This window comes from Aquarana catesbeiana, linkage group LG02 (assembly GCF_042186555.1).
Source record: "Aquarana catesbeiana isolate 2022-GZ linkage group LG02, ASM4218655v1, whole genome shotgun sequence".
Taxonomy (NCBI): Eukaryota; Metazoa; Chordata; class Amphibia; order Anura; family Ranidae; genus Aquarana; species Aquarana catesbeiana.
Window position 1 is genome coordinate 378,552,171 of NC_133325.1, and position 26,360 is coordinate 378,578,530.

General features: G+C 41.8%; 1 protein-coding gene across 1 annotated transcript in view; it reads left to right on the top strand.

Annotated features, from left to right (window-relative positions):
• Positions 1–25,752, top strand: part of TLCD3A (TLC domain containing 3A) — a 97,969-nt gene extending 72,217 nt beyond the window's left edge. The window contains exons 4-5 of the mRNA XM_073615130.1: positions 8,893–8,988; positions 23,679–25,752. Coding sequence (XP_073471231.1) covers positions 8,893–8,988; positions 23,679–23,948 — 366 coding nt within the window. The 3' untranslated portion in view covers positions 23,949–25,752. The remainder of the gene's footprint in view (positions 1–8,892; positions 8,989–23,678) is intronic.
• Positions 25,753–26,360: the final 608 nt, after the last annotated feature.

Below are 26,360 nucleotides of genomic sequence, written 5' to 3' on the forward strand. Positions count from 1 at the left end.
AGGTAGGGATGAAGCAGAAGCATAGTCAGTAAATAAAACAAAGGTCAGTAACGAATGGTTGCAGGAAGGGATTGAGCAGAAGTGTTGTCAAGGAGCAAGCCAAAGGTCGGTAATGAATGGCAGTGAAGATACAGATGGCAGCAGTAGAGAAAAGCGAGATATTGGCTAGAGAGAGAGCACAATAATCTGACAAACAGGAAGTGCAGAGACATGGCTTAAATCAGGAGGTTCATGGGAGGAGCAAAGATTTCAAGGTTCAAGACAAACAAGATTCAAGGCAGGATCATTCAAGGAATTGTCCAGGGAACTGTGCAGCATTCCAGTTAGCCCAGCAAGCTGAGTCATTGCCACGCCCTGACAGTCAGGTTGAGTGCTTCTCCACCATTCAGGAGAAGCCTTGTATTTTAATCATTAAATACAAGACTTCTTTTGATTGGCGGAGGTGGAAATCATGACGTCAGCCACTTGCCTCTCTTCCTCAGCCAACTAGAGGAAGCCTTGTATTCATTAATAAAAAATAAAAGGCTTCTCTTGATTGGCAGAGAAGCACTCAGCCCAACTCTTTTATTCCAGCATCCGACTGGAAGTCACCCATACTGCTACCAGAACTTAGCACCACTTACTGTATGGAACTAATACTACTACAGTATATTATAGCGCTCATAGCAGCCGCATTGTTTAGTAATGGATATACAGTGGGGACAGAAAGTATTCAGACCCCCTTAAATTTTTCACTCTTTGTTATATTGCAGCCATTTGCTAAAATCAGTTAATTTTTTTTCCTCATTAATGTACACACAGCACCCCATATTAACAGAAAAACACAGAATTGTTGACATTTTTGCCGATTTATTAAAAAAGAAAAACTGAAATATCACATGGTCCTAAGTATTCAGACCCTTTGCTCAGTATTTAGTAGAAGCACCCTTCTAATCTAATACAGCCATGAGTCTTTTTAGGAAAGATGCAACAAGTTTTTCACACCTGGATTTGGGGATCCTCTGCCATTCCTCCTTACAGATCCTCTCCAGTTCTGTCAGGTTGGATGGTAAACGTTGGTGGACAGCCATTTTTAGGTCTCTCCAGAGATGCTCAATTGGGTTTAAGTCAGGGCTCTGGCTGGGCCATTCAAGAACAGTCACGGAGTTGTGAAGCCACTCCTTCGTTATTTTAGCTGTGTGCTTAGGGTCATTGTCTTGTTGGAAGGTAAACCTTCGGCCAATCTGAGCACTCTGGAGAAAGTTTTTGTCTGGGATATCCCTGTACTTGGCCGTATTCATCTTTCCCTCGATTGCAACCAGTTGTCCTGTCCCTGCAGCTGAAAAACTCCCCCACAGCATGATGCTGCCACCACCATGCTTCACTGTTGGGACTGTATTGGACAGGTGATGAGCAGTGCCTGGTTTTCTCCACACATACCTCTTAGAATTAAGGCCAAAAAATTCTATCTTGGTCTCATCAGACCAAAGAATCTTATTTCTCACGATATTGGAGTCCTTCAGGTGTTTTTTAGCAAACTCTATGCGGGCTTTCATGTGTCTTTCACTGAGAAGAGGCTTCCGTCGGGCCACTCTTCCATAAAGCCCCGACTGGTGGAGGGCTGCAGTAACTTTCTACAACTTTCTCCCGACTGCACCTCTGGAGCTCAGCCACAGTGATCTTTGGGTTCTTCTTTACCTCTCTCACCAAGGCTCTGTTTGGCCGGACGGCCAGCTCTAGGAAGGGTTCCATTTAAGGATTGTGGAGGCCATTGTGCTCTTAGGAACCTTAAGTGCAGCAGAAATTTTTTTGTAACCTTTGCCAGATGTGTGCCTTGCCACAATTCTGTCTCTGAGCTCTTCAGGCAGTTCCTTTGACCTCATGATTCTTATTTGCTCTGACATCCACTGTGAGCTGTAAGGTCTTATATAGACAGGTGTGTGGCTTTCCTAATCAAGTGCAATCAGTATAATCAAACACAGCTGGACTCAAACGAAGGTGTAGAACCATCTCAAGGATGATCAGAAGAAATGGACAGCACCTGAGTTAAATATATGAGTGTCACAGCAAAGGGTCTGAATACTTAGGTCCATGTGATATTTCAGTTTTTCTTTTTTAACCCTTTCATGACTAAGCCTATTTTTGAAATTTGGTGTTTACAAGTTAAAATCCATATTTTTTGCTAGAAAATTACTTAGAACCCCCAAACATTTTATATATATTTTTTTAGCAGAGAATCTAGAGAATAAAATGGCGATTGTTGCAATATTTTATATCACACAGTATTTGTGCAGCAGTGTTTTAAACGCAAATTTTTGGGAAAAGGGACACTTTCATGAATTTTAAAAAATCCAAACAGTAAAGTTACCCCAATTTTTTTGTATAATGTGAAAGATGATGTTACGCCGAGTAAATAGATACCAAACATGTCACGCTTTATAATTGCACGCACTCGTAGAATGGCGGTGGGAGGGGGCGGGAGGGGGAGGACGTCCCCTCCCGCTGCTCCGGTATAACAGCCGAGCAGCTTTTAGCCGCATCGATCGGTTGTTATATCTGGATAGCCGATCGCCGGCTCTAAACAACGGTACTGGGATGATGCCTGCAGCTGCGGGCATCATCCCGGTATAGCCCTGGAAAGCCGAGTATGCACATCTGCGTACGCTCGGCGGGAAGGGGTTAATAAATCTGCAAAAATGTCAACAAGTCTGTGTTTTTCTGTCAATATGGGGTGCTGTGTGTACATTAATGAGGAAAAAAATGAACTTAAATGATTTTAGCAAATGGCTGCAATATAACAAAGAGTGAAAAATTTAAAGGGGTCTGAATACTTTCCGTCCCCACTGTAGTTGGTTTAGACTAGCATGGCCCAAACTATTTAAAGTTCATTGAAACCAGGAATTCTGCTTTAAAGCTGAACACCAGGCAAACAGCTAAATACACCGTTGAAATACATACAGTATATGGCAGTGGTTTTGAGCCTGCTTGGTCTGTACTATTATGGCTTTGGACTGGGAAAGTAGAAGGGGATTTCTGAGCAGAGAATTGTCTGTTGGGTTCTAAGAGATATATAAAAGCAAACCTTAAAGCCGGACTGTGGGCAAAAGCTGGGTACCAATGCCAAACGTCCAATAATGTGTGTCCCACTCACAGCTGCTGTTTCATTCCTGAAAACAGTTTCCATCTGGTTCTTGTACCATGTGACAGTGATGAGGGCAATGAACTTCTGCCACTGAAACTGGACAGTGGGGCTGGAGCACAGCGATCACAGAGAGTTTTTTTTTCACAATGCTTTCTTTCTTTGGGGGGGGGGGGGGGTTTAAATTAATTATTTTATACAATTTTACTTTTAAATATTTATTTATTACATTTAATTTTTTTTTAAATCAACCCCGTTTGGGGGGGGGGGGGATTGGTGAGTTGTCAAGGGTCTAAACAGACCCCTGACATCTCCCATTCTGAGACAGGGAAAGGGACTGAGGATAGTTTCCCCAGTCCCTTTCTGCAGCCAGTGATCACTGACCATTCAGAGAGAGATGGTAAATTACATATACTCACAGAGGGGGACAGGAGGAGCACAGAGAGGAGCACACGGAGGGGGACTGGATGAGGACACAGGAGTACACAGAGGGGTACACAGGGGACAGTCAGGAACGATCGGTGTGGCGGTGGGGGGAGTTACAATCACAGATCTCCCTGCGTGGCTTTCAATAAAGCAGCTGAAAGCTGCAGGAGGAAGAGGAGGAGAAGCAGCTGTCAGATGCTTTATTGAAAACCACACAGGGAGATCAGTGATTGTAACTCCCCCCACCGCCGCAACGATCGTCCCTGACTGTACAATTATCAGGTCAAGCATCAGAGCAAGTACTCGTGCAAATGCTCGGTATCAGCACCTATACGAGTATCAGTATTGGTGCAACCCTACTTTGAATGGATTTGCTACAGAGTGAGTGATACGCTGTGATTGCTGTGCTTGCTGTGCTCCAGCCCCGGCTGTCAATTTCAGCAACGGAAGTTTAGCACTTACATCAGTGTCAGGAGGTGCAGGAACTTTTTAGGAATAAAACAGCAGCCACAAAAGGGACAGACATCATTAGAGGTGCGTTATTGATATTTATGTAATGCCCAATACTGTTTTTGCCCAGAGTTCAACTTTAAGTGGAATTCAGCCTATAAAAGCATACAGGGAAAGAGATCACTGAGAGTTGTATGCATATACCTTCCTTTGCTTTCATGAGCTCATTGGAAACCTTGAGTTTGCCATTGTCGGCCTCCAGCACCAAGCTGAGATTTTTGCCATACCTGCCCCTTCCCAAATCCCTCATTGATGTGTCCTAAACATCACAGTGGCTCAGGTTGCTGGAGGTAAAGCTGATTGTACAACTTCCTGTCTGTCTGGATACAAATTGGTAGGATAGTTTAGGTACAGTGCCTTTCAAAAGTATTCACCCCCTTGACTTTTTACCTATTATGTTACATTACAGCCTTTAGTTTTTTAATCTGAATTATATGTGATGGATCAGAACACAGTAGGCTAAGCTGGTGAAGTAAAATTAGAAAAATATATACAGTGGGGCAAAAAAGTATTTAGTCAGCCACCAATTGTGCAAGTTCTCCCACTTAAAAAGATGAGAGAGGCCTGTAATTGTCATCATAGGTATACCTCAACTATGAGAGACAAAATGTGGAAACAAATCCAGACAATCATATTGTCTGATTTTTGAAAGAATGTATTTGCAAATTATGGTGGAAAATAAGTATTTGGTCAGCTACAAACAAGCAAGATTTCTGGCTCTCACAGACCTGTATCTTCTTCTTTAAGAGGCTCCTCTGTCCTCCACTTATTACCTGTGTTAATTGCACCTGTTTGAACTTGTTATCAGTATAAAAGACACCTGTCCACAACCTCAAACAGTCACACTCCAAACTCCACTATGGTGAAGACCAAAGAGCTGTTGAAGGACACCAGAAACAAAATTGTAGACCTGCACCAGGCTAGGAAGACTGAATCTGCAATAGGCAAGCAGCTTGGTGTGAAGAAATCAACTGTGGGAGCAATAATTAGAAAATGGAAGACATACAAGACCACTGATAATCTTCCTCGATCTGGGGCTCCACGCAAGATCTCACCCCATGGGGTCAAAATGATCACAAGAACGGTGAGCAAAATTCCCAGAACCACACGGGGGGACCTAGTGAATGACCTGCAGAGAGCTGGGACCAACGTAACAAAGTCTACCATCAGTAACACACTACGCCGCCAGATCCTGCAGTGCCAGACGTGTCCCCCTACTTAAGCCAGTACATGTCCGGGCCCATCTGAGGTTTGCTAGAGAGCATTTGGATAATCCAGAAGAGGATTGGGAGAATGTCATATGGTCAGATGAAACCAAAGTAGAACTGTTTGTTAGAAACAGAACTCGTCATGTTTGGAGGAGAGAGAATGCCGAGTTGCAACCAAAGAACACCATACCTACTGTGAAGCATGGGGGTGGCAACATCATGCTTTGGGGCTGTTTCTCTGCAAAGGGAACAGGACGACTGATCCGTGTACATGAAAGAATGAATGGGGCCATGTATCGGGAGATTTTGAGTGCAAACCTCCTCCCATCAGCAAGGGCATTGAAGATGAAACGTGGCTGGGTCTTTCAGCATGACAATGATCCCAAACACACCACCCGGGCAACGAAGGAGTGGCCTCGTAAGAAACATTTTAAGGTCCTGGAGTGGCCTAGCCAGTCTCCAGATCTCAACCCCATAGAAAACCTTTGGAGGGAGTTGAAAGTCTGTGTTGCCCAGCGACAGCCCCAAAACATCACTGCTCTAGAGGAGATCTGCATGGAGGAATTGGCCAACATACCAGCAACAGTGTGTAACAACCTTGTGAAGACTTACAGAAAACTTTGACCTCTGTCATTGCCAACAAAGGATATATAACAAAGTATTGAGATGAACTTTTGAAATTGACAAAATACTTATTTTCCACCATAATTTGCAAATAAATTCTTTCCAAATCAGACAATGTGTTTGTCTGGATTTGTTTCCACATTTTGTCTCTCATAGTTGAGGTATACCTATGATGATAATTACAGGCCTCTCTCATCTTTTTAAGTGGGAGAACTTGCACAATTGGTGGCTGATTAAATACTTTTTTATATTTCTCGTGGCTAGCTTCTGCGCATGCGCAATCAAGGGCCGTGAAATTGCGCATGCGCGGTAAAGCCCCGCCGTCAGCTGTTTGAGTGACAGAGCCGCACAGGAAGTGACGCGCTCGAGATTCTGCATGGGTCGCAGAAATTTTTACAACAGGCCAGCTCGGGCCACCAAGCAATTGCTTGTTTTGCCTGTCCTGTCGCGACGGGCCTGGCCCCAGAGGCTACACCTAAGCAAGAGGCACCACTAACCAAACACTGCCATGGAGACCATGGAACTCTCCAAACGAGTAAGGGACAATGTTGAGAAGTACAAGTCAGGGTTAGGTTATAAAAAAATATCCAAATCTTTGATGATCCCTAGGAGCACCATCAAATCTATCATGACCAAATGGAAAGAACATGGCACAGCAGCAAACCTGCCAAGAGACGGCCGCACGCCAAAACTCACGGACCGGGCAAGGAGGGCATTAATCAGAGAGGCAGCACAGAGACCTAAGGTAACCCTGGAGGAGCTGCAGAGTTCCACAGCAGAGACTGGAGTATCTGTACATAGGACAACAATAAGCCATATGCTCCATAGAGTTGGGCTTTATGGCAGAGTGGCCAGAAGAAAGCCATTACTTTAAGCAAAAGACAAAATGGCACATTTTGAGTTTGCGAAAAGGCATGTGGGAGACTCCCAAAATGTATGGAGGAAGGTGCTCTAGTCTGATGAGACTAAAATTGAACTTTTTGGCCATCAAAGAAAATGCTATGTCTGGCCCAAACCCAACACATCACATCACCCAAAGAACATCATCCCCACAGTGAAACATGGTGGTGGCAGCATCATGCTGTGGGGATGTTTTTCAGCAGTCGGGACTGGGAAACTGGTCTGAGTTGAGGGAAAGCTGGATGGTGATAAATACAGGGATATTCTTGAGCAAAACCTGTACCACTCTGTGTGTGATTTAAGGCTAGGACGGAGGTTCACCTTCCAGCAGGACAATGGCCCCAAACACACTGCTAAAGCAACACTTGAGTGGTTTAAGGGGAAACATGTAAATGTGTTGGAATGGCCTAGTCAAAGCCCAGACCTCAATCCAATAGAAAATCTGTGGTCAGACTTCAAGTTGGATGGTTTCCGCTTGTGAACAACAATCTTTAAGGAGCTGGAGAAGTTTTGCAAGAAGGAATGGGCAAAAATCCCAGTGGTAAGATGTGGCAAGCTCATAGAGACTTATCCAAAGCGACTTCAAGCTGTGATAGCTGCAAAAGGTGGCTCTACAAAGTATTGACTTTAGGGGGTGAATAGTTATGCACATTCCTTCTTCTATTTTTGTGTCCTATTTGTTTGGTTCACAATAAAAAAAAAAAAATCTTCAAAGTTGTGGGCATGTTCTGTAAATTAAATGATGCAAATCCTCAAACAATCCATGTTAATTCCAGGTTGTGAGGCAACAAAACGCGAAAACTGCTAAGGGGGGTGAATACTTTTGCAAGGCACTGTAGGTCCTTCTATTACAGATCTTTGGTAGATCTAAAATTGAGCATGCAGAGATTGTACAGTCAGGTTGCAATTCTATCAGTAATGCCGCATACACTCGACCGGACTTTTCGGCATCAGAGGTCCAACGGATTTGTTACAATCATGTGTGGGCTTCATCGGACCTTTTCTGTCGAAAAATCTGACGGACCTTAGAAATAGAACATGTTTTAAATCTTTCCGATGGACTCGATCCCTATTTAAAAAAAACGTTCATCTGTATGCTAGTCCAACGGACCGAAAACAACGCAAGGGTAGCTATTGGCTACTGGCTATTGAACTTCCTTTTCTAGTCCGGTCGTACGTCATCACGTTCGAAACGAACGGACTTTGGTGGGATCATGTGTAGGCAAGTCCGTTTCATCGGAACTCCATCGAAAAAAGTCCTTCGGGGTTCAGTCCGACGAGAAGTCCGCTCATGTGTACGCAGCATTACCCTTGGAGCACACCAGGTTTTCGATTTCTTAACAGGCATTCTAGATTAGCATATTGAGTGTTTCAGGTTTGAGAACTTAGAGTGGAGTTCCACCCAAAAATTGAACTTCCACTTTTTGGATTCCTCCCCCCCTCTGGTGTCACATTTGGCACCTTTCAGGGGGGAGGAGGGAGCAGATACCTGTCTAATACAGGTATTTGCTCCCACTTCCTGGCATAGATCACCGCGGCGCTTGTGTTGACCTACGCCACTTCCGGTGCCTACACTGTCCTCCCCCTCTGTGTTCTGGGAGACACGTAACACAGCAGGGACCGGTGAGGATGCGCAGCGCGACTCGCGTATGTGCAGTAGGGAACCAGGAAGTGAAGCCGCACGGCTTCACTTCCTTACTCCCTTACAGAGGATAGCGGCGGTAGCAGCCGAGAGCCGACGGACGGATCGGCTTCGGCTGCCGACATCGCGGGCTCCCTCGACAGGTAAGTGTCCATATATTAAAAGTCAGCAGCTGCAGTATTTGTAGCTGCTGGCTTTTAATATTTTTATTTTTTCGGCGGACCTCCACTTTAGAGCACACATAAAGATAAAAGAAGGTATGTGAAGAAGACATTCATTCTTGCTTTTTACTGGTCAGGTTAGCTTTTATCATTGCAATCTGTGGCAGGCACTATTTTAAGTTGATTCAGTCTCCTGACCACACATAATAGCTAAAATGTTGGAGTTGTGTGTGATTATCAGTCAATAATCTTTAACAGTCAACCTAACTCATTATAAGTCTAATTACATATTATATTTTACAGTTTTTAAGGAGAGACATTGGAGATTTCTTTGTAGGCTGCCTCTTTGTGGTAGAAATGAGTACTCCATTTGTATCACTTGGAAAAGTTTTAATACAGGTATGATTCTTCTTTTTTGTTACATAATTATAGTTATTATCATTTTTAAAATGTGCAGAGTTTAGCTGATGTAAACATTTTACATTTTTTTTTTAGCACCGTATGTAAATGCAGAATGGAATTTTCAGGTTATTGTTGGCATTCTCGGATCCTTATGATACTTTATTTGAAAACATAGCAATTCCAAGTCAATAATTGTTACTGGTAACAAAACACTAGTCCCTTATTTAACCACTTCAGTACAGGGCACTTATAACACCCTTCCTGCCCAGACCAATTTTCAGCTTTCAGCGCTCTCACGCTTTGAATGCCAATTACTCAGTAATGCAACACTGTACCCAAACAAAATTTTTATCATTTTTTTCATACAAATAGAGCTTTCTTTTGGTGGTATTTAATCACCACTGGGTTTTTTTTTTTTTGCGACATAATAACAAGTTATTTCTATGCATACTTCTAATTAAACCCCAAAATACATTCTGCTGCTCCTCCCAAGTATGGCGATACCACATGTGTGTGACTTATACATAGCCTGGCCACTCAGAGAGGTCCAACATGCAGGGATTACCATCAGGGGTTCTAGGAGAATGAATTACACCTCTGATTTCCTAACGACCTATTACATTGACATTACATTGTCAATTTATAAGATATTTCTAACACATAGCATGTATATAGCCAAAAATACACCCCAAAATATATTCTGCTACTCGACCTGAGTATGGCGATAGCACATGTGTGAGACTTACTTTTTATCTCATTTCATTCCTTCCTATCACACTTTTGAAGGTCCTGGAGCACCAGGACAGTGGAATTACTCACAAAATGACCCAATTTTGGAAAGCAAACACCCCAACGTATATTCTATGAGGCATGGGCTGCAGATAGGTGCTCTGGTACTCTTATGGGCTGGTGACAGGTACTTGGGTACGCTGATGGACTGCAGATAGGTACTCTGGTACACTGATGGACTGCAGATAGGTACTTGGGTACTCTGATGGTCTGGAGACTGGTACTCAGGTACTCGGATGGGCTGTGACATGTACTCAGGTACTTAGATGAACTCTGACAGGTACTCGGGTACTCAGATGGGCTGTGACAGGTACTCAGATGGATTGTGACAGGTACTCGGGTACTCAGATGTACTGTGACAGGTACTCAGATGGACTGTGACAGGTACTCGGGTATTCAGATGAACTGTAACAGGTACTTGGGTACTCAGATGGACTGTGACAGGTACTCTGGTACTCAGATGGACTGTGACAGGTACTCGGGTACTCAGATGGACTGTGGCAGGTACTCAGATGAACTGTGGCAGGTACTTAGGTACTCGGGTATTCAGATGAACTGTAACAGATACTCGGTACTCAGATGGACTGTGACAGGTACTCTGGTACTCAGATGGACTTTGACAGGTACTCGGGTACTCAGATGGACTGTGGCAGGTACTCAGATGAACTGTGGCAGATACTTAGGTACTTGGGTATTCAGATGGACTGTGACAGGTACTCAAGTGATCAGCTGTTTGCCAATGACAGCTGATCACGTGATGTAAACAGAAGATCGGTAATCAGGTTTTTTTTCCCCTCATGCTGTCAGCTGTCAGACATCAGTACCTCACACAGAGAGCCGCAGCTGCCTCATCTGTGCCCACTAGTGCCACCTATCAGTACCTATCAGTGCCACCTAACAGTGCCCACAGTGCCACCTACCTTTACCCACCAGTGCCACCTATCAATGCCCACCAGTACTGCCAATCAATGCCCATTAGTGCCTCATCATCAGTGCTGTCTACCAGTGCCCATCAGTGCCACCCATCAGTGATCATCAGTGCCACCTATCAGTGCCCTTCAGTGCCACCCATTAGTGCCAACCATCAGTGCTCATCAGTGTCCCCTTATCAGTGCCCATCAGCGCAGCCTCATCAGCGCACATCAATGAAGGAGAAAAATTACATGTTTTCAAAATTTTATAACTAACTATGAAACTGTTTTGTTTTTTTTCTCAAAATTTTCGGTCTTTTTTTGTTTTGTTTTTTACCAAAAAATTTTAAAAAACAGCAGAGATTAAATACCACCAAAATAAAGCTCTATTTGTGTGAAAAAAGTAATAAAAATTTCATTTGGATACAGCGTTGCATGACCGCGCAGCTGTCATTCAAAGTGTGAGAGCTCTGAAAGCTGAAAATTGGTCTGGGCAGGAAGGGGGTTTAAGCGCCCAGTAAGCAAGTGGTTAAAGAATATGTAAACCCTCATTTGTAAAACAACCTATTAAGTTTAACCACTTGCCGACCACCAGCAGTACAATTACTGGTGTGCGGCTCCCCCAGGCACCGCACTGTACCCCTGGGGCATGCAGCGGCACGCTCTGCAACTGCTGTGTCCATTGATGTTTGGTATATGAGCAGCCCAGATACCACATGATCATTATGCAATCACATCTCAGGTAGTAAGCAAGAGTCATGAATGGAATCCATTCATGACATCATTGTTTACTACTGTGTGTGATCTGTGAATGGTCACCAGTGATCACATGGTACCTGGTCCAATCACAGCACCCTGTACCATGTGATAGCTGTGGACCAAACAGCATCACAATAGTAAACAATGAATCATGAATGAAAGCCTCTCATGACAGTTCAAACGATTGCTGTTACAGTGATCATCATGTGTAAAAAAAAAAAAAAAAAATCCCTGATCATCCCCCCTAGAGTAGTGCAATGCCAATATGATGACACTGAACTACTCTGATGAGAGTATGTAAAAAAAGAAGTAAAAAGGAAATGAAAAATTAAATAAAAATTGATTTAATTTTTTTTTTTACATACTGTCTTCAGTGTCCCTGATCACCGTCACACCAGTTATATGATGATGATGTACCGCACTGGTGACAGTATGTAAAAAAAAACCTAATTGTAAAAAAAATATTTAATATATTAATTTTCCACAAAATTGTGCCAAAAAAATACAACTTCAAAAAACTTGCTATGCCTCTTACTAAATATCTTGGACTGTCTACTTTCCAAAGAGGGGTAATTTGGGGGATATTTGTACTGTCCTGACATTTTAGGCCTCAAGAAATGAGATCAGGTTGTCAGTACATCAGGATTGAACAATTTTCAAATATGTATACCATAGTTATTCTGGAGGTCAAGTGGTTAAAATAGAATTTAAAGGCAAATTTATGTATGTTTAGTAAAAATGCAAAGACAGGTACTAGTTTATCAATATACATAGGTACCAATATACTGTTAGGCAATATGCATAATTTTACTAAAAAAAAAAAATTTCTTTAAAGATTTGTCAATACTTTAAAGTCCATAACATATAGTGTGACGAAAACAGTCCCAAGTCACCGTGCTCTTGTGAAAACCTTTTCTTCCATGCATAAATACGTGCTATTTCCATGTGCCCAGGTGACGTGTGCACTCACCAGATTTATTTGGCTGACAAAGCAGCCTGCACGCCTTATGGGGTTTTCCCTGTGGCCATTTTTTTCCTCTCATTTCTTCTCCATTACAATATCTCCCAATATAAACTCTCATTCACTCAAAGAGCAAATAAGAGACCCAGAGGTAGATCATAGTGTAATATGTTTATTATAAAAATAGTGCAGACAAAGTTTAAAAATGCTACTCACATTCTGTGGGTACCTGAATGGTACTAACACATCCAGCTCAACTGTTATGGTATTACATGTCCCTGGAGCCAGTGTGAGTTCCAAAGTCCTGATGTGATGCGATAAGGAAACTGGATATGGCTTGGCGGCTCAGCCTCTATGCATTTCGCACGTCTTCATCTTCTCATTACTTATTTTTGTTTTTTGCCTGTCCTCTTTTCCTTTCACTTCTTTCCGCATTTTTTTTAACCTTAATGGTACAATTGTTCTAGAAAGTAATGCCGACAAATACTCCATCCACTGATGTTAGATTTAATCTTCAAGCCTTGTTCTATCTTCTTTTTTTTATTATCAAAATTTTATTGAGATTTAACATAACATAACAAGTCAATTAAAAAAACATAGCAGAACAGTGTATAACTCGGCCTATACTACACCACTCAGCGCCACAGATCCTCTAACAACACTCATCTAGAACCTTCAGTAGACAAAATGACATTCATAAAATATCTACCAGACCCTTTGAAATATAAAATATAAAAACCAAGGGTATGGAGAATAAAAGCAGCTGTTTAAAAAAACAATGTAAATGTAATAGATAGTATATAGGACATAAATATGATAATAAAAATAGTCATATACTAAAACAGCGCTATGTTGAGCAAAAGACGCAAAGTGTTGCCAACTACACACAGATACAGTCCATTAGATTAGTGCAATATCAGTAGTCATTCAGAGGGTGTTCAAGTAGATCATAAAGCATGTCACAGCGTGCACCTTCCACCGATCACTCCAACTCCACCATATGTGAACACACTCCCCTCAGGGGTTCAAACTCACCAGAGCTTTAAAAGATCAAAGCATCCAATTTAGGGATATTCTGGACCACTTTAATAAGCACTTCTCTAGGTAATAGGGAGATGAAGGGGCTCCAAAGCATTTAAAAACGAGAAAAAAGCGCAAATAGCGTAATTCCGTTTTATTCATAAAAAGCACCCATTACATTAAAACTCCCCCATTACTAGCAACGTACCAGATTAAACAGAAAACATAGCAGATCAAATTAATATCACCGTGCACTGCACCGTGGCCGTCTGGAACCAGTCTCCGCAGTCAGATAACGGTAATGACTTCCTCGTTCCGGGTCCGACCTCGATGGAGCGCAAGCGTCACTTCCTGCGTCGTGTAAGCCACGTGCTGACGCGTTTCGTCATATCCTGACTTCAACAGAGGGCGTGGCTACACGACTAATACACCGGGCTTAAATTCTCCCACCTCTCACCTCTGCAGCCAATCACAGCCTCAGTAGGTTGACAGGTGCACGTCAACCTAACCAAGGAAGCAGCGACGGCTTTCAACAGGAGGGGGAGAGGGACAAAAAGCCCCACATTGCACTTAATACCATACGGTTACCATAACAATAGACATGAATAATACAGGGGATTACAGCAGCTACGGACCGGCATTCAAACCGCCCTATCTTTAACATTCTTACATCTACAGGTTTTATCACAGTCCATTACAGGTGATAACATGCAAGAGTGATCATAATAATATAATACAATAAGACATATAGTGTACTGTAATTATCATATACCGATCACCAATCTAATGGGATCAAACCCCTCATATTATACAGCCGTGTACATTTGACATTCATTAAGAACCTCTCAAATAATAATGTACATGCAATGGATGGACTATACATTATAGCGGACATAGATACAGCCTATTAAAGATTAAAAATATATAAAAAATCCTTTTGATAAATCAAATAGGATTAACTCACTAAGAGAAGCTTTTACTCAAAAAAAATTAAAATTTACACACATAAAATCTGTATATATGTATATAAAATTGTATATATAAAAAATACACATAAAAAATATATCCAAAAAAATATATATACAAAAACAAGACAGCCCGAATATCAGACCCAATCCTAATCAATAGTCACTTATAAAGCAATTGATGTCTAAATCGACATTTAACCCCTTTGGAGCTAAAGTGTCTGTTAGAAATATCCATTGGGTCTCTCTCTTAGACAGATCTCTAACCAGATTGGAACCCCTCTATCTGGGCTTAAGGTGGTCTATGCCCCAAAATTTTAGACCTGAGGGGTCCCGATTATGCATCAATTTAAAATGGAGCGAAACATTATGGTCTTCTAATTTTTAGCAATCTCTTTGTTCGTCCTATGTACATAAGACCACATGGACATTGCAGAGCATAGACTACATGGGAGGTGTTACATGAAATAAATTCATTGATGGCAAATTCTCTATTATTAGAGGTCGATGTAAACCTATCTAGGGCCCTTAATGGCCTATTCACTTCTTTACAGGCTCTACATTTCCTACAACAGAAGAAACCATCTCTCTCCCAGAACGTGGGGGGCCTCGCAGGGGGATCCAGCACCTTTTTTACTATTTTATCAGAAAAGCTTAATGCTTTTCTGTAAATAAAACCTGGTTTAGAAGGCAACACTGAATGTAATGTTTTGTCCATAAGCAGGACATGTCAATGGGTGGCAAAAATATTCTCTACCTCTCTGTATTGAGAGTGGAAGCCTGAAATAAAGCTCCACTCTTGGGCATCACTGTTTCGAGAGGAACGGGCTTCCTCCAAAAAAGACTCTCTCGGTACCAGAGCCACCTCTTGAATCGTAGCATCCAAAGTCTCTTCAAAATAACCTTTTTCAATAAATCTCTTCTTGATGATTTGAGCTTGTAACAGGAAGTCAGTTTCGTTTGAGCAATTCCTTTTTACTCTAGCAATCTGGCCCTTGGGAATGTTTTTGAGCCACATAGGATGATGTCCACTATTGATGGGCAGGTAACTATTGGAGTCGGTGGGCTTGAAGTATACCTTGGTCCCCAGACTATTTCCCTGTCTAAAAATAGTGATATCCAAAAAATGAATATCGCTTTGGCTATATTCACTCGTCAGTTTAATATTTTTCGTATTTAAATTAAGTTCACTGAGAAATTCCTGTAGAGAGTCCATAGACCCCTCCCAGATAAAAAATAGATCATCTATATACCTTTTATAGACTAGGAGCTGGGGACGAGTGACTGAAAAAATAGTTTTGTCCTCCCACTCTCCCATAAACAGATTTGCTATACTGGGGGCAAATTTTGCCCCCATAGCAACGCCCCTACATTGAGAATAAAACTGGCTATTATACCAAAAGAAATTATGGCTCAAACAAAAATCCAGGGCATTTCGTATAAACACTTTCTGATTGTGTGGGAGATCATCCCTCTGGCATATTGCCCAATTCAGGGCCAGGAGGGCATCATCATGTTGGATAATTGAATACAGAGATGCCACATCCGCCGTTACCAGATAGAGTTCCTGCCTGTCTGTTAGATCAATCTGCTGCAGAATCTGTAACAGGAGTGGCGATAGTGGCCGGTGTATTAGTCATGTAGCCACGCCCTCTGTTAAAGTCAGGATATGACGAAACACGTCAGCACGTGGCTTACACGACGCAGGAAGTGACGCTTGCGCTCCATCGAGGTCGGACCCGGAACGAGGAAGTCATTACCGTTATCTGACTGCGGAGACTGGTTCCAGACGGCCACGGTGCAGTGCACGGTGATATTAATTTGATCTGCTATGTTTTCTGTTTAATCTGGTACGTTGCTAGTAATGGGGGAGTTTTAATGTAATGGGTGCTTTTTATGAATAAAATGGAATTACGCTATTTGCGCTTTTTTCTCGTTTTTAAATGCTTTGGAGCCCCTTCATCTCCCTATTACCTAGAGAAGTGCTTATTAAAGTGGTCCAGAATATCCCTAAATTGGATGCTTTGATCTTTTAAAGCTCTGGTGAGTTTGACCGCCTGAGGGGAGTGTGTTCACATATAGTGGAGTTGGAGTGATCGGTGGAAGGTGCGCGCTGTGACATGCTTTATGATCTACTTGAACACCCTCTGAATCACTACTGATATTGCACTAATCTAATGGACTGTATCTGTGTGTAGTTGGCCACACTTTTCGTCTTATGCTCAACATAGTGCTGTTTTAGTATATGACTATTTTTATTATCATATTTATTTCCTATATACTATCTATGTCAATTAAAAAAACATAACTCATATCCATTATTAGCATACAGATTATATCCTGTTTATAAGCCTATAGGTTATTTTCCCCTAAACCCCAAAACATCTACAAAAAAAAAAAAAAATGACAGAACATAAAAAAAGGGGGGGGGGGAGGCCTCACCCTAAGGGGGCCGTCCAATATTCTATTTTTCCTATTACAGTTACCTCATGAAACCATATTCCTTCTTTTATATTATACAAGGATTAGACTAACTCCAAATAAACACCAACATCTCACTAACCAGTCTCTTTATCTCAGCTTTATATTCTCCCATAATATCTCTAAATATGATATGGCTTGTCATAAAACCATAAAAAATATAAATAAAAAAGGGGGAACCCCCCCACCTGCACATTTTTTCCCCTTTCTTCTTTAAACAAACTCCAAAGTGGTCTTTACACTAGTGCCTAAATCTCTAAACTATAAGTGAATTCTTCTCACAGCCCCATAATCGCAAACATTTTAAACATGCTCCACAAATCTTGTAAGTGAATTAACAATATTCCTCAATACCCTTTGTATTATTTACTCTTCTCAACTCTCAAAAAAAATACATTATCCCCTAGCGTTTAAAGTGAAGTTGATATATATGACAAGAAAAAAAGGGACCCAAGCACCCCCCCATCCTAAAAATTAAAATCTAAATAATACTTTCCCCTAAATTATGAACCATATCAATCAATTAATATCGGAGTCATCCATCCTAAATACTATTATATTCCATCAAAGAAATATAAAGAATGAGGGTACCATAGCTCTCTTTTCCCCTTTTCTTTTCTCCTTCCTTCCCCCTAAAAAAAAAACCCCATCTCACCCAGCATATATTACAAAATCATTTACCAGATACCAGGTACACTTGTAAAGACGATACAAAACATAAAAAATGAGAACACGCGGCAGTATCTACAAATTGTTCATAAGAATTTAATCCATATCTATCTCTGAAGAATAATACATCCATCCTGCCCATATATTGTTATACCTATCTTATTGGTCTCTAACTGGATACACCCACCGTTCAGCTTCCATTATTAAGTTAACTTCTCTTTTTCCAGTCTAACAACGTAGGACATGTAGCCTTTTTCCAAAACCTAGGTATTAACAGTTTGGCTGCATTCAACAAGTGTGGAGTGATGCTTTTTTATAGAACTTAACAGAGGAGGGCGTCCCATGAAACAGGAAGTGCAAAAGGGAGAATTCTATGGGTCTCAAAGTGATCCTTTTAATCCACGGCGCCAACAGTGATCATTTACTGTTGAATACATCTGTGCTAACCGGACTGGTGTTTGATACCCACTAACCAAGAATTTTTAAGACATTTCTTGAATATAAGAACTTATTGAGGTGGAGTGAGTCGATTTGATCATTTTTTTATTTGTAGGGAAGTAAACATATGGTTTAACTCTCTCTCACACTCTCTAATAAAATAAGGAACTGAGGTATGTTGGACACTAAGAACTGGTCTATACATCTGAGATAACAAATGTCTAGGCTCTGAGATATGAGTACACAAAGATTTAAATGTAGTGACCGTACTCAAGGGTCTCACTCTAAGCTTCAATTTATTAAAACTCTGCCATTTGGTGATGTCTCCACTTGGCCATAGGTATATTCCCCAATGATCACATCAATTCCAAAAAAGGAGATATAATTCCCCGTGGGGCATGCTTAGCACATATAGTGTTCCCATCCAGCCCCCATAAACCCCAAAATCCAGTTTCCTCCCCTGGGGAGGTACCAAGGGTATCCCCCCAGAGGAGCCAAAGGATGTTGGGGGGGCATATTTGCCCGACTTGTTCATTATATCCCATACCGCTAATGAATTCTGGGTTAATGCAGATGTCCAATCTGAGAGGCCCCTAGAAATGGCTGATATCCATTGGGCACTCGCCAAGTTTCTACCCCCCAATGTTTTCTCCAAGGGAACCCACATTTTACTTGAGGAGTCATGACACCAATTTAAGATGCGTACCAAAGACATAGCATTGTAATACAATGCCACATCTGGAAGCCCAACTCCCCCTTCCCATTTGCTTCTACATAAAATATCATAGGCTACTCTAGGACGTTTATCATTCCATACAAAAGCCAAAAAGGCTTTCTGTATACATTTAAAAAAAGTCTGTGGAAGTGTAATAGGTACAGTGTGTAAGATATAAATTATTCTAGGTAATATATTCATTTTATGGGTGTTCACGCTTCCAAACCATGTCAAAAAATGGCCTTTCCATCTCTACAAGTCTCTTATTATCCCTGTTTGCAAGGAACTATAATTAAGTTCATATAAAAGCTTTGGATCCGAGATAATATGTACTCCCAGATAACTTATGGAGTCCATACTCCATATAAAAAGGAAGGGATGTTGCAAAGCTGTTACCATAGCTGGGTAGGGTACATGACTAGGTAAAAGTACAGACTTCTCAAAATGTATTTTGAAATTAGATAGAATACTATATCTATGGACCTCAGCCATCAAAGCTGGTAGAGATACCTGGGGTATGGAAAGATAGAATAACAAGTCATCAGCATATGCTGAAACTTTATGCTCTACAGATCCAATACAAACCCCAGCTATCTCCATATTCCCCCTCACTTTACAAAGAAAAGGTTCCAAAATCATAGCAAACAATAATGGGGATAAAGGACACCCCTGCCTAGTGCCATTTCGTATGTCCAAATAATCTGAAAGCATACCATTGACCTTAACTCTGGCTCTTGGACACGTATATAAAGCTAATACCCAGCCCATCATACGATCACCCAGTCCCACCCCCCTCAGTACTTCAGTCATAAAGACCCAGTTCACTCTATCAAATGCTTTTTCGGCGTCCATTGATAAAACCATTCTTGGAATTATATCATGTCCATTTTGCGCCCAATGAAGGATATGCAGGGCTCTAATGGTGTTATCTCTAGCTTCACGGCCCTTCATAAATCCCATCTGGTCTGGGTGGATTAACTTCACTACATGATCTTGTAGTCGAAGGGATAAGATCTTGGCTAGGAGTTTGGTGTCAGAGTTAAGGAGGGATATGGGTCTGTAATTAGCACAGTATTGCGGGTCTTTCCCTGATTTCAGAAGAACTGGATTAGTAATTAGGCAGTAATTGTATTAAAGTATCTACAAAGAGGGAATGCTAGTGTAGAAATACATTTTTTATAATATGCATTCGTTAGGCCATCTGGTCCCGGGCTTTTTCCCATTGGCAGGGCCGCTACTACTTTACCCAACTCCTTTGTAGTAATTGGGCGTTCTATTTGTTCAATAACTGTGGGGGGCAGTACGGGCATTGCAGAGTCTTTAAAATACTCTCGGATCTCCTCGACCCGTCGTCTATCCCTAGTGCTCGAAGAAGATGACTGGATATTATATAAGGCCTTATAAAATCGATGGAATTCTGTGGCTATAGACTGGGTATTTGCTATCTGTTTGTTATGCACCAATAAATTATGAACATGACAGAGGTCTTCTTTTTTAGTTGTCTAGCCAGCAAACGGCCACATTTATTCCCCTGTTCATAAAAACGGTGTGCAGAATATCTATGCTTGTCTTTTGACCCTGCGATCCAAACACAAAGAGAGACTAGACCGAAGTGTCTCCAGTTGCTTTGCATTGTCCAGATCGAATAAAGCTTATGTTTAATCTCCAGGTCATGATTTTTTTCCAATAAATCCACAATTTCTTTTTGTTTTTTTGTTTTTTATTTTAAATGGGGAACCATGTGCTATCTATTCCCCTCTAATAAACGCTTTGTGAGCCTCCCAAACTGATTGATCAGATACCTCACCAGGAGTATTCATTTCAAAATACATTGCCATTTTATGAAGTAAAGCATCAGCTATCTGTCATCCAGTAAGGATTCATTCAACCGCCGTATGCGTTCCCTATGACCGGCAGAAACCGGAGAGAAAGTTAAAGTAATAGGGGAGTAGTCTGAGATCGTTATGGATTCAGTAGTAGCAGAACATACAGTATCTCACAAAAGTGAGTATACCCCTCACATTTTTGTAAATATTTTATTCTATCTTTTCATGTGACAACACTGAAGAAATGACACTTTACTACAATGTAAAGTAGTGAGTGTACAGCTTGTATAACAGTGTAAATTTGCTGTCCCCTTCAAAATAACTCAACACACAGCCGTTAATGTCTAAACCGCTGGCAACAAAAGTGAGTACACCCCTAAGTGAAAATGTCCAAAATGTGCCCAATTAGCCATTCTCCGTCCTCGGGGTCATGTGACTCGTTAGTGTTACAAGGTCTTAGGTGTGAATGTGGAGCAGGTTTGTTAAATTTAGTGTTATCGCTCTCACGCTCTAAAACTGGCACCTCATAGCAAAGATGGCCTAGGCTATAAGAAGATTGCCAAGACCCTGAAAGAGCTGCAGCATAGTTGCCAAGACCATACAGTGGTTTAACAGGACAGGTTCCACTCAGAACAGGCCTCGCCATGGTCGACCAAAGAAGTTGAGTGCACATGCTCAGCATCATATCCAGAGGTTGTCTTTGGGAAATATAGGTATGAGTGCTGCCAGTATTGCTGCAGAGGTTGACAGGGTGGGGGGTCAGCCTGCCAGTGCTCAGACCATATGCCACACACTGCATCAAATTGGTCTGCATGGCTGTCGTCCCAGAAGGAAGCCTCTTCTAAAGATGATGCACAAGAAAGCCTGCAAACAGTTTGCTGAAGACAAGCAGACTAAGGACATGGATTACTGGAACCATGTCCTGTGGTCTGATGAGACCAAGATAAATGTATTTGGTTCAGATGGTGTCACGCGTATGTGGTGATAACCAGGTGAGGAGTACAAAGACAAGTGTTTCTTACCTACAGTCAAGCATGGTGGTGGGAGTGTCATGGTCTGGGGCTACATGAGTGCTGTTGGCACTGGGGAGCTACAGTTCATTGAGGGAATCATGAATGCCAACATGTACTGTGACATACTGAAGCATAGTATGATCCCCTCCCTTCGGAGGCTGGGCCGCAGGGCAGTATTCCAACATGATAAAGAGCCCAGACACACCTGTAAGAAGACCACTGCCTTGTTAAAGAAGCTGAGGGTAAAGGTGATGGACTGGCCAAGCATGTCTCCAGACCTAAACCCTATTGAGCATCTGTGGGGCATCCTCAAACAGTAGGTGGAGGAGCCCAAGGTCTCTAACATCCACCAGCTCCGTGATGTCGTCATGGAGGAGTGGAAAAGGACTCCAGTGACAACCTGTGAAGCTCTGGTGAACTCAATGCCCAAGAGGGTTAAATCAGTGCTGGAAAATAATGGTGGCCACACACAATATTGATACTTTGGGCCCAATTTGGGCATTTCACTAAGGGGTGTACTCACTTTTGTTGCCATGTAAAATCCAGCAAACTGGTTGTACCCAAGTTGACTAATCGATCAACTTGGGTACATTCAGCCTACCCATACATAGTTCGAATCTCAGCCAGTTCCTGCTGAGCCAGCCGAGATTCGAACCATCTATGGCCAGCTTTATATTAATACCAAACAGGTTATCCCAGCCATTCTCAACCAGGGATCTTCAAGAGACTGCTTGCTGACCGACCTTCAATCTGATGGTACCCACATAGTTCCAGGGCTAATACCACTTAGCCCTGCCAGCTGCTTGACACCATTGATCTTGTTTGCTGTCTGTGGCATTCTGACCACCACTGTAACGGAGGGGCATTCTTTGAACTGCCCCCAATGTAAGGGGGCATTTTTCCCAGTGAGCATTAATGAATCGGTTTTAGCAGGGGTTCCCCTAAGTGATTAAAATTATTATAAGTATTCCTCTGAAGTAAAAAAAGTTGAAGAAAGCTGGGTTATCCTGATGAAGTAGGACATACCTTTCAAACCCATCAGCCAGCAGGGACCCTGGTGGGGTCCTCCTTGAGCTAGAGGCTTTGGCAAAGCTGAGAGAATGTAGCCACTTGCAGTGGCTCGATGAGTGCTTGTACTACCTATGTTTTTATCTCCAATAAATTTGTTGGATAATGCACCAGTGCGCTCTCTGTTTTTATCTTATCCTGATGATTCTCAGGTTTTGTTACAGGATATAAATCCCAAAATCTGCCATTTTTACTTCATACACAGGTTATAGCTATGTTACAGTATTTCATGATTTATTTTAAGGGACTCTCTCACTAGATTTAACATGAAAAAAACACTCCTTGTATAGGAAAAATGAATAACTGTCTTGCTGATGGCAACCTCAGTGTTAGCTATCTTGAAGAACTTAGCTTGCTGAAGAATCTTTTGTATCCATCACACTTTCGGGTGGCTAGTCCCCTCGATGCGCATTGTTATTACCAACTGGATTCTACATCACTACAGAACACAGCTTCTTAAAATGTTACTAAACTCAGGACCCTGCATTCATTATATCTGGTCTCCCACAGTACACAGAATATGGAACTACAATCATTTTAGTAAATATAAACTGATAAATACCTTTTCTCATCAGCAGTATATAACAGTCGTGTGACTTCTATCAGTGCCCGTCCAAGCACTGGTTAAAGCTTGTAGGAGTTTTCATTCTTCTCTGACTGTCCTATGAGGCTGCATGACCCCTGACTTTCTTTCAAGACAGTGCTGATTGGCCTTGTGTTGATCACATGCACAAGGGGAGGATCAGAGAAGACAGGATTAAACAGCCTTATTACACAATGCAGGGGATTAACCCCTTAGGTTCCACAGAGTATAACAAACATGCTTTTATATATATACAGACTGTTTTTTCTGTTCTGAGTATAGTAACACTTTAAGACAGCTGTAGCTATTCAATAAAGCTAAGATCGGCGTTGCGCGCAGGGGGTAACCCTTTTTCTTTACAGGGAGTGCTTTTTTATTTTTAATCTATTGACATATTCACTTTGTTATGTGGTTTCTTTTTGGCTTTTGAACTGGTACATAATGTAATGTATTGAAAGACACTAATTTATTTTCCTTTTTTTTTAACAGTTGAATTTGCAGAACTCCTTCCTGCATAAAGTAAATGGCGCATTTGTGCTCGTAACGTTTTTCATCTGCCGCATCCTGCTCTTTCCTTTTATGTACAATGCCTACGGAAAGCAGTATGGGATTCCACTGTATAAAGTACCTTTCAACATTCCCCTGCACTGCAACATTATAAATGCCTCCATTATGGCTCCACAGATATACTGGTTTGGGCTCATTTGCAGAAAAGCCTTAAGACTTTATAACAGCTCTAGCTCCAGCAAAGACAGATAACAGTCACCTGTATGACCAAGTCATGCCACATAGCAATCTTTTTATTTGGCAAGTACGGTCCCTGGTAAGGGAGAGGGACTGACGGTACTGCAACTAACTGTGTCATACTAGCCCTGTGAGGCCTCGCAGAATACTTGATATGTGTAGAAACAATCATGGAAATGTGTTACAAACTTATAAGCTAATGCAAACACTGATTTGTCAGATCTAAAAAAAAGGAAGTTTTGTAAGTCACAATGGGAATTTCTACATCAGTATTGCACTATATTTTTTATAGCTAATTTGTCAAGTGTTTGAGGTCTAGCTTTCGTTATTACAATTGCATAGAGTAACCGATTAATATGTAAATTAAAGATGTATTTTATTAGAAGATTGCATTATTTGAACCAATATTAACAAGTAAGTTATGTTCAATTAACATAACATTTCATACTTAGTATATACTGTATAACTCCTGATATCCTGAAAGTAATAAGGCTGGAAGACCATTAAAAGAGAAGTATTGGCTTGTAAAAAAAAAAAGTTATATTCACCTAAATGAATGCAGCATTAATCCATCAAGGCTCTAAGACTGAGAACCGAGCAAACACCCTTGATCGCTCGGCTTTCAGCCTTCAGTGAGCAGAGAGCCTGTGACTGTCAGTCACTGGCTCTCTGTTCTACCTCTCCATCGCTCACTGGAGCACTGGGCTGTGGAGGGAGTGGGAGGCTCAATCTCCCAGCGGCTCGGTGAGAGGCTTAGCCAGCTGCCAGTCCAGGCATTTGGGCGGATGCCAGATGTAAAGCACTTTTTTGCTGAGTGGCCTCAGCCAACAGTGGGCTAAAAAGGCAGAAAGCGGGTCACAGGAGTGCAGAATGAAAAATAGCTTTGGCTATACTTCTCCTTTAACAATTTTTTCATTGCAGCAAGAAGATTGTGATACAGAAGAATGTATTTGTGTATACCTCTAATACTCTATTTTTACAGTGGACAGTATATAGGCAGATCCTACCTTATCCTCTGTCACTCAGTATTCTCTTTTTTCTGAATAGTTAAAGTGGTTGAAAAGTCATAGCCCTCAATAGCTGCCATCCCCTCTCTTTTAACAAGATACATAGTACTGTGTGTCCGTTTTTCTAAAATTCAAACCCTAAGTACCTTTTCTCACAGCACCTCTGCGCAGTCAAGCATCATCCTCTGCTTTCCTTCCCCGATCTAAGGAATGCAGAGGGAGGGGCTGAGATACACCTCTGACATCAGACGTTCAGCAGAGGGGAGGTCATGTGACTGCACACATCAGTGCTGTGCAAGAAGGTATTTAGGATTCACATTTAAAAAAAGTACACACTGTACTTTGTATATTGATAAAACAGAGGGGATGCAAGTTATTTTAAGAATGTTACTTTCAAGCCACAGGCAATAGCAGCAGGACGGAAGGGACGGGGAGAATATCAGCTCTCACGCAGGCTTTGGAACTGACAGGCAGGGAGGGAGGGGAGAGGGGGAGACTCAGAGCAGAGAGCATGATGACGGAGGCAGGTAAACTGACCATGGTATCATGGATCAGCAGCCATGATTGCCGTGGTCAGCACAGAGGGGAACACAGGAATAGGCAGGATCAACCAGGTATTTTAGATCAAAGAAAGGGACAAATTACACTGCAGAAGCACAATGATATAGATTATGCCTTAAAGGAACAGAAGCTTTTTTTTTTTCCTTTTTAGGGTTACAGCCGCTTTAAATGCTAAACTAACTGTGATTTTACATGTAGTTATTGCACTGTTAGCTGTCAAGAAGAATAAGTATGGGACAGGAAAAAAGAAAGATACTTTACAGAACATAAGAGAAAAAAAAAAAAAAATATATATATATAAATATATATATATATAATATATATATATATATATATATATATATATACACATATATATATATATATATATATATATCAGTTGCTTGCAACACAAAGGACCTACAGTCAACTGAAAAACTCCATGACATTTTTTTAATCCTTCAACATATGTGAACAGGCAAACATTAAGGAGGCGTGGTTTCGGCATGAGGCAGTGAGGATGTGCTTCTCTCGAGCTCCAGGGCCGACACTGATTTTAGCGCATCTAACCACTCATTCTCACCGGCCATTACCCTGCAAAATATGCGGAAGAGGACTGGCAAATCCCTACCTAAGAAAGGACCCTCCACGGGATCCATAAAGAGATTCCTTGCGGAACCGGAGGACAGCCTGAACATGGATGGATTCGGCCACGCTCCACGAGGCTCAGGCTCCGCCCCTCGCTCTCAGCCTGATCCCAGATGCCACCCTTCAGCTTCATCAGCCGGCTCGGAGGGTGAAGACAGCGCATCCAGACACTCTGGAGTGGCGTCGCGGGTCAGCGATCTGCCCACTAAATCTGAGCTGACCGCCTTGTTCT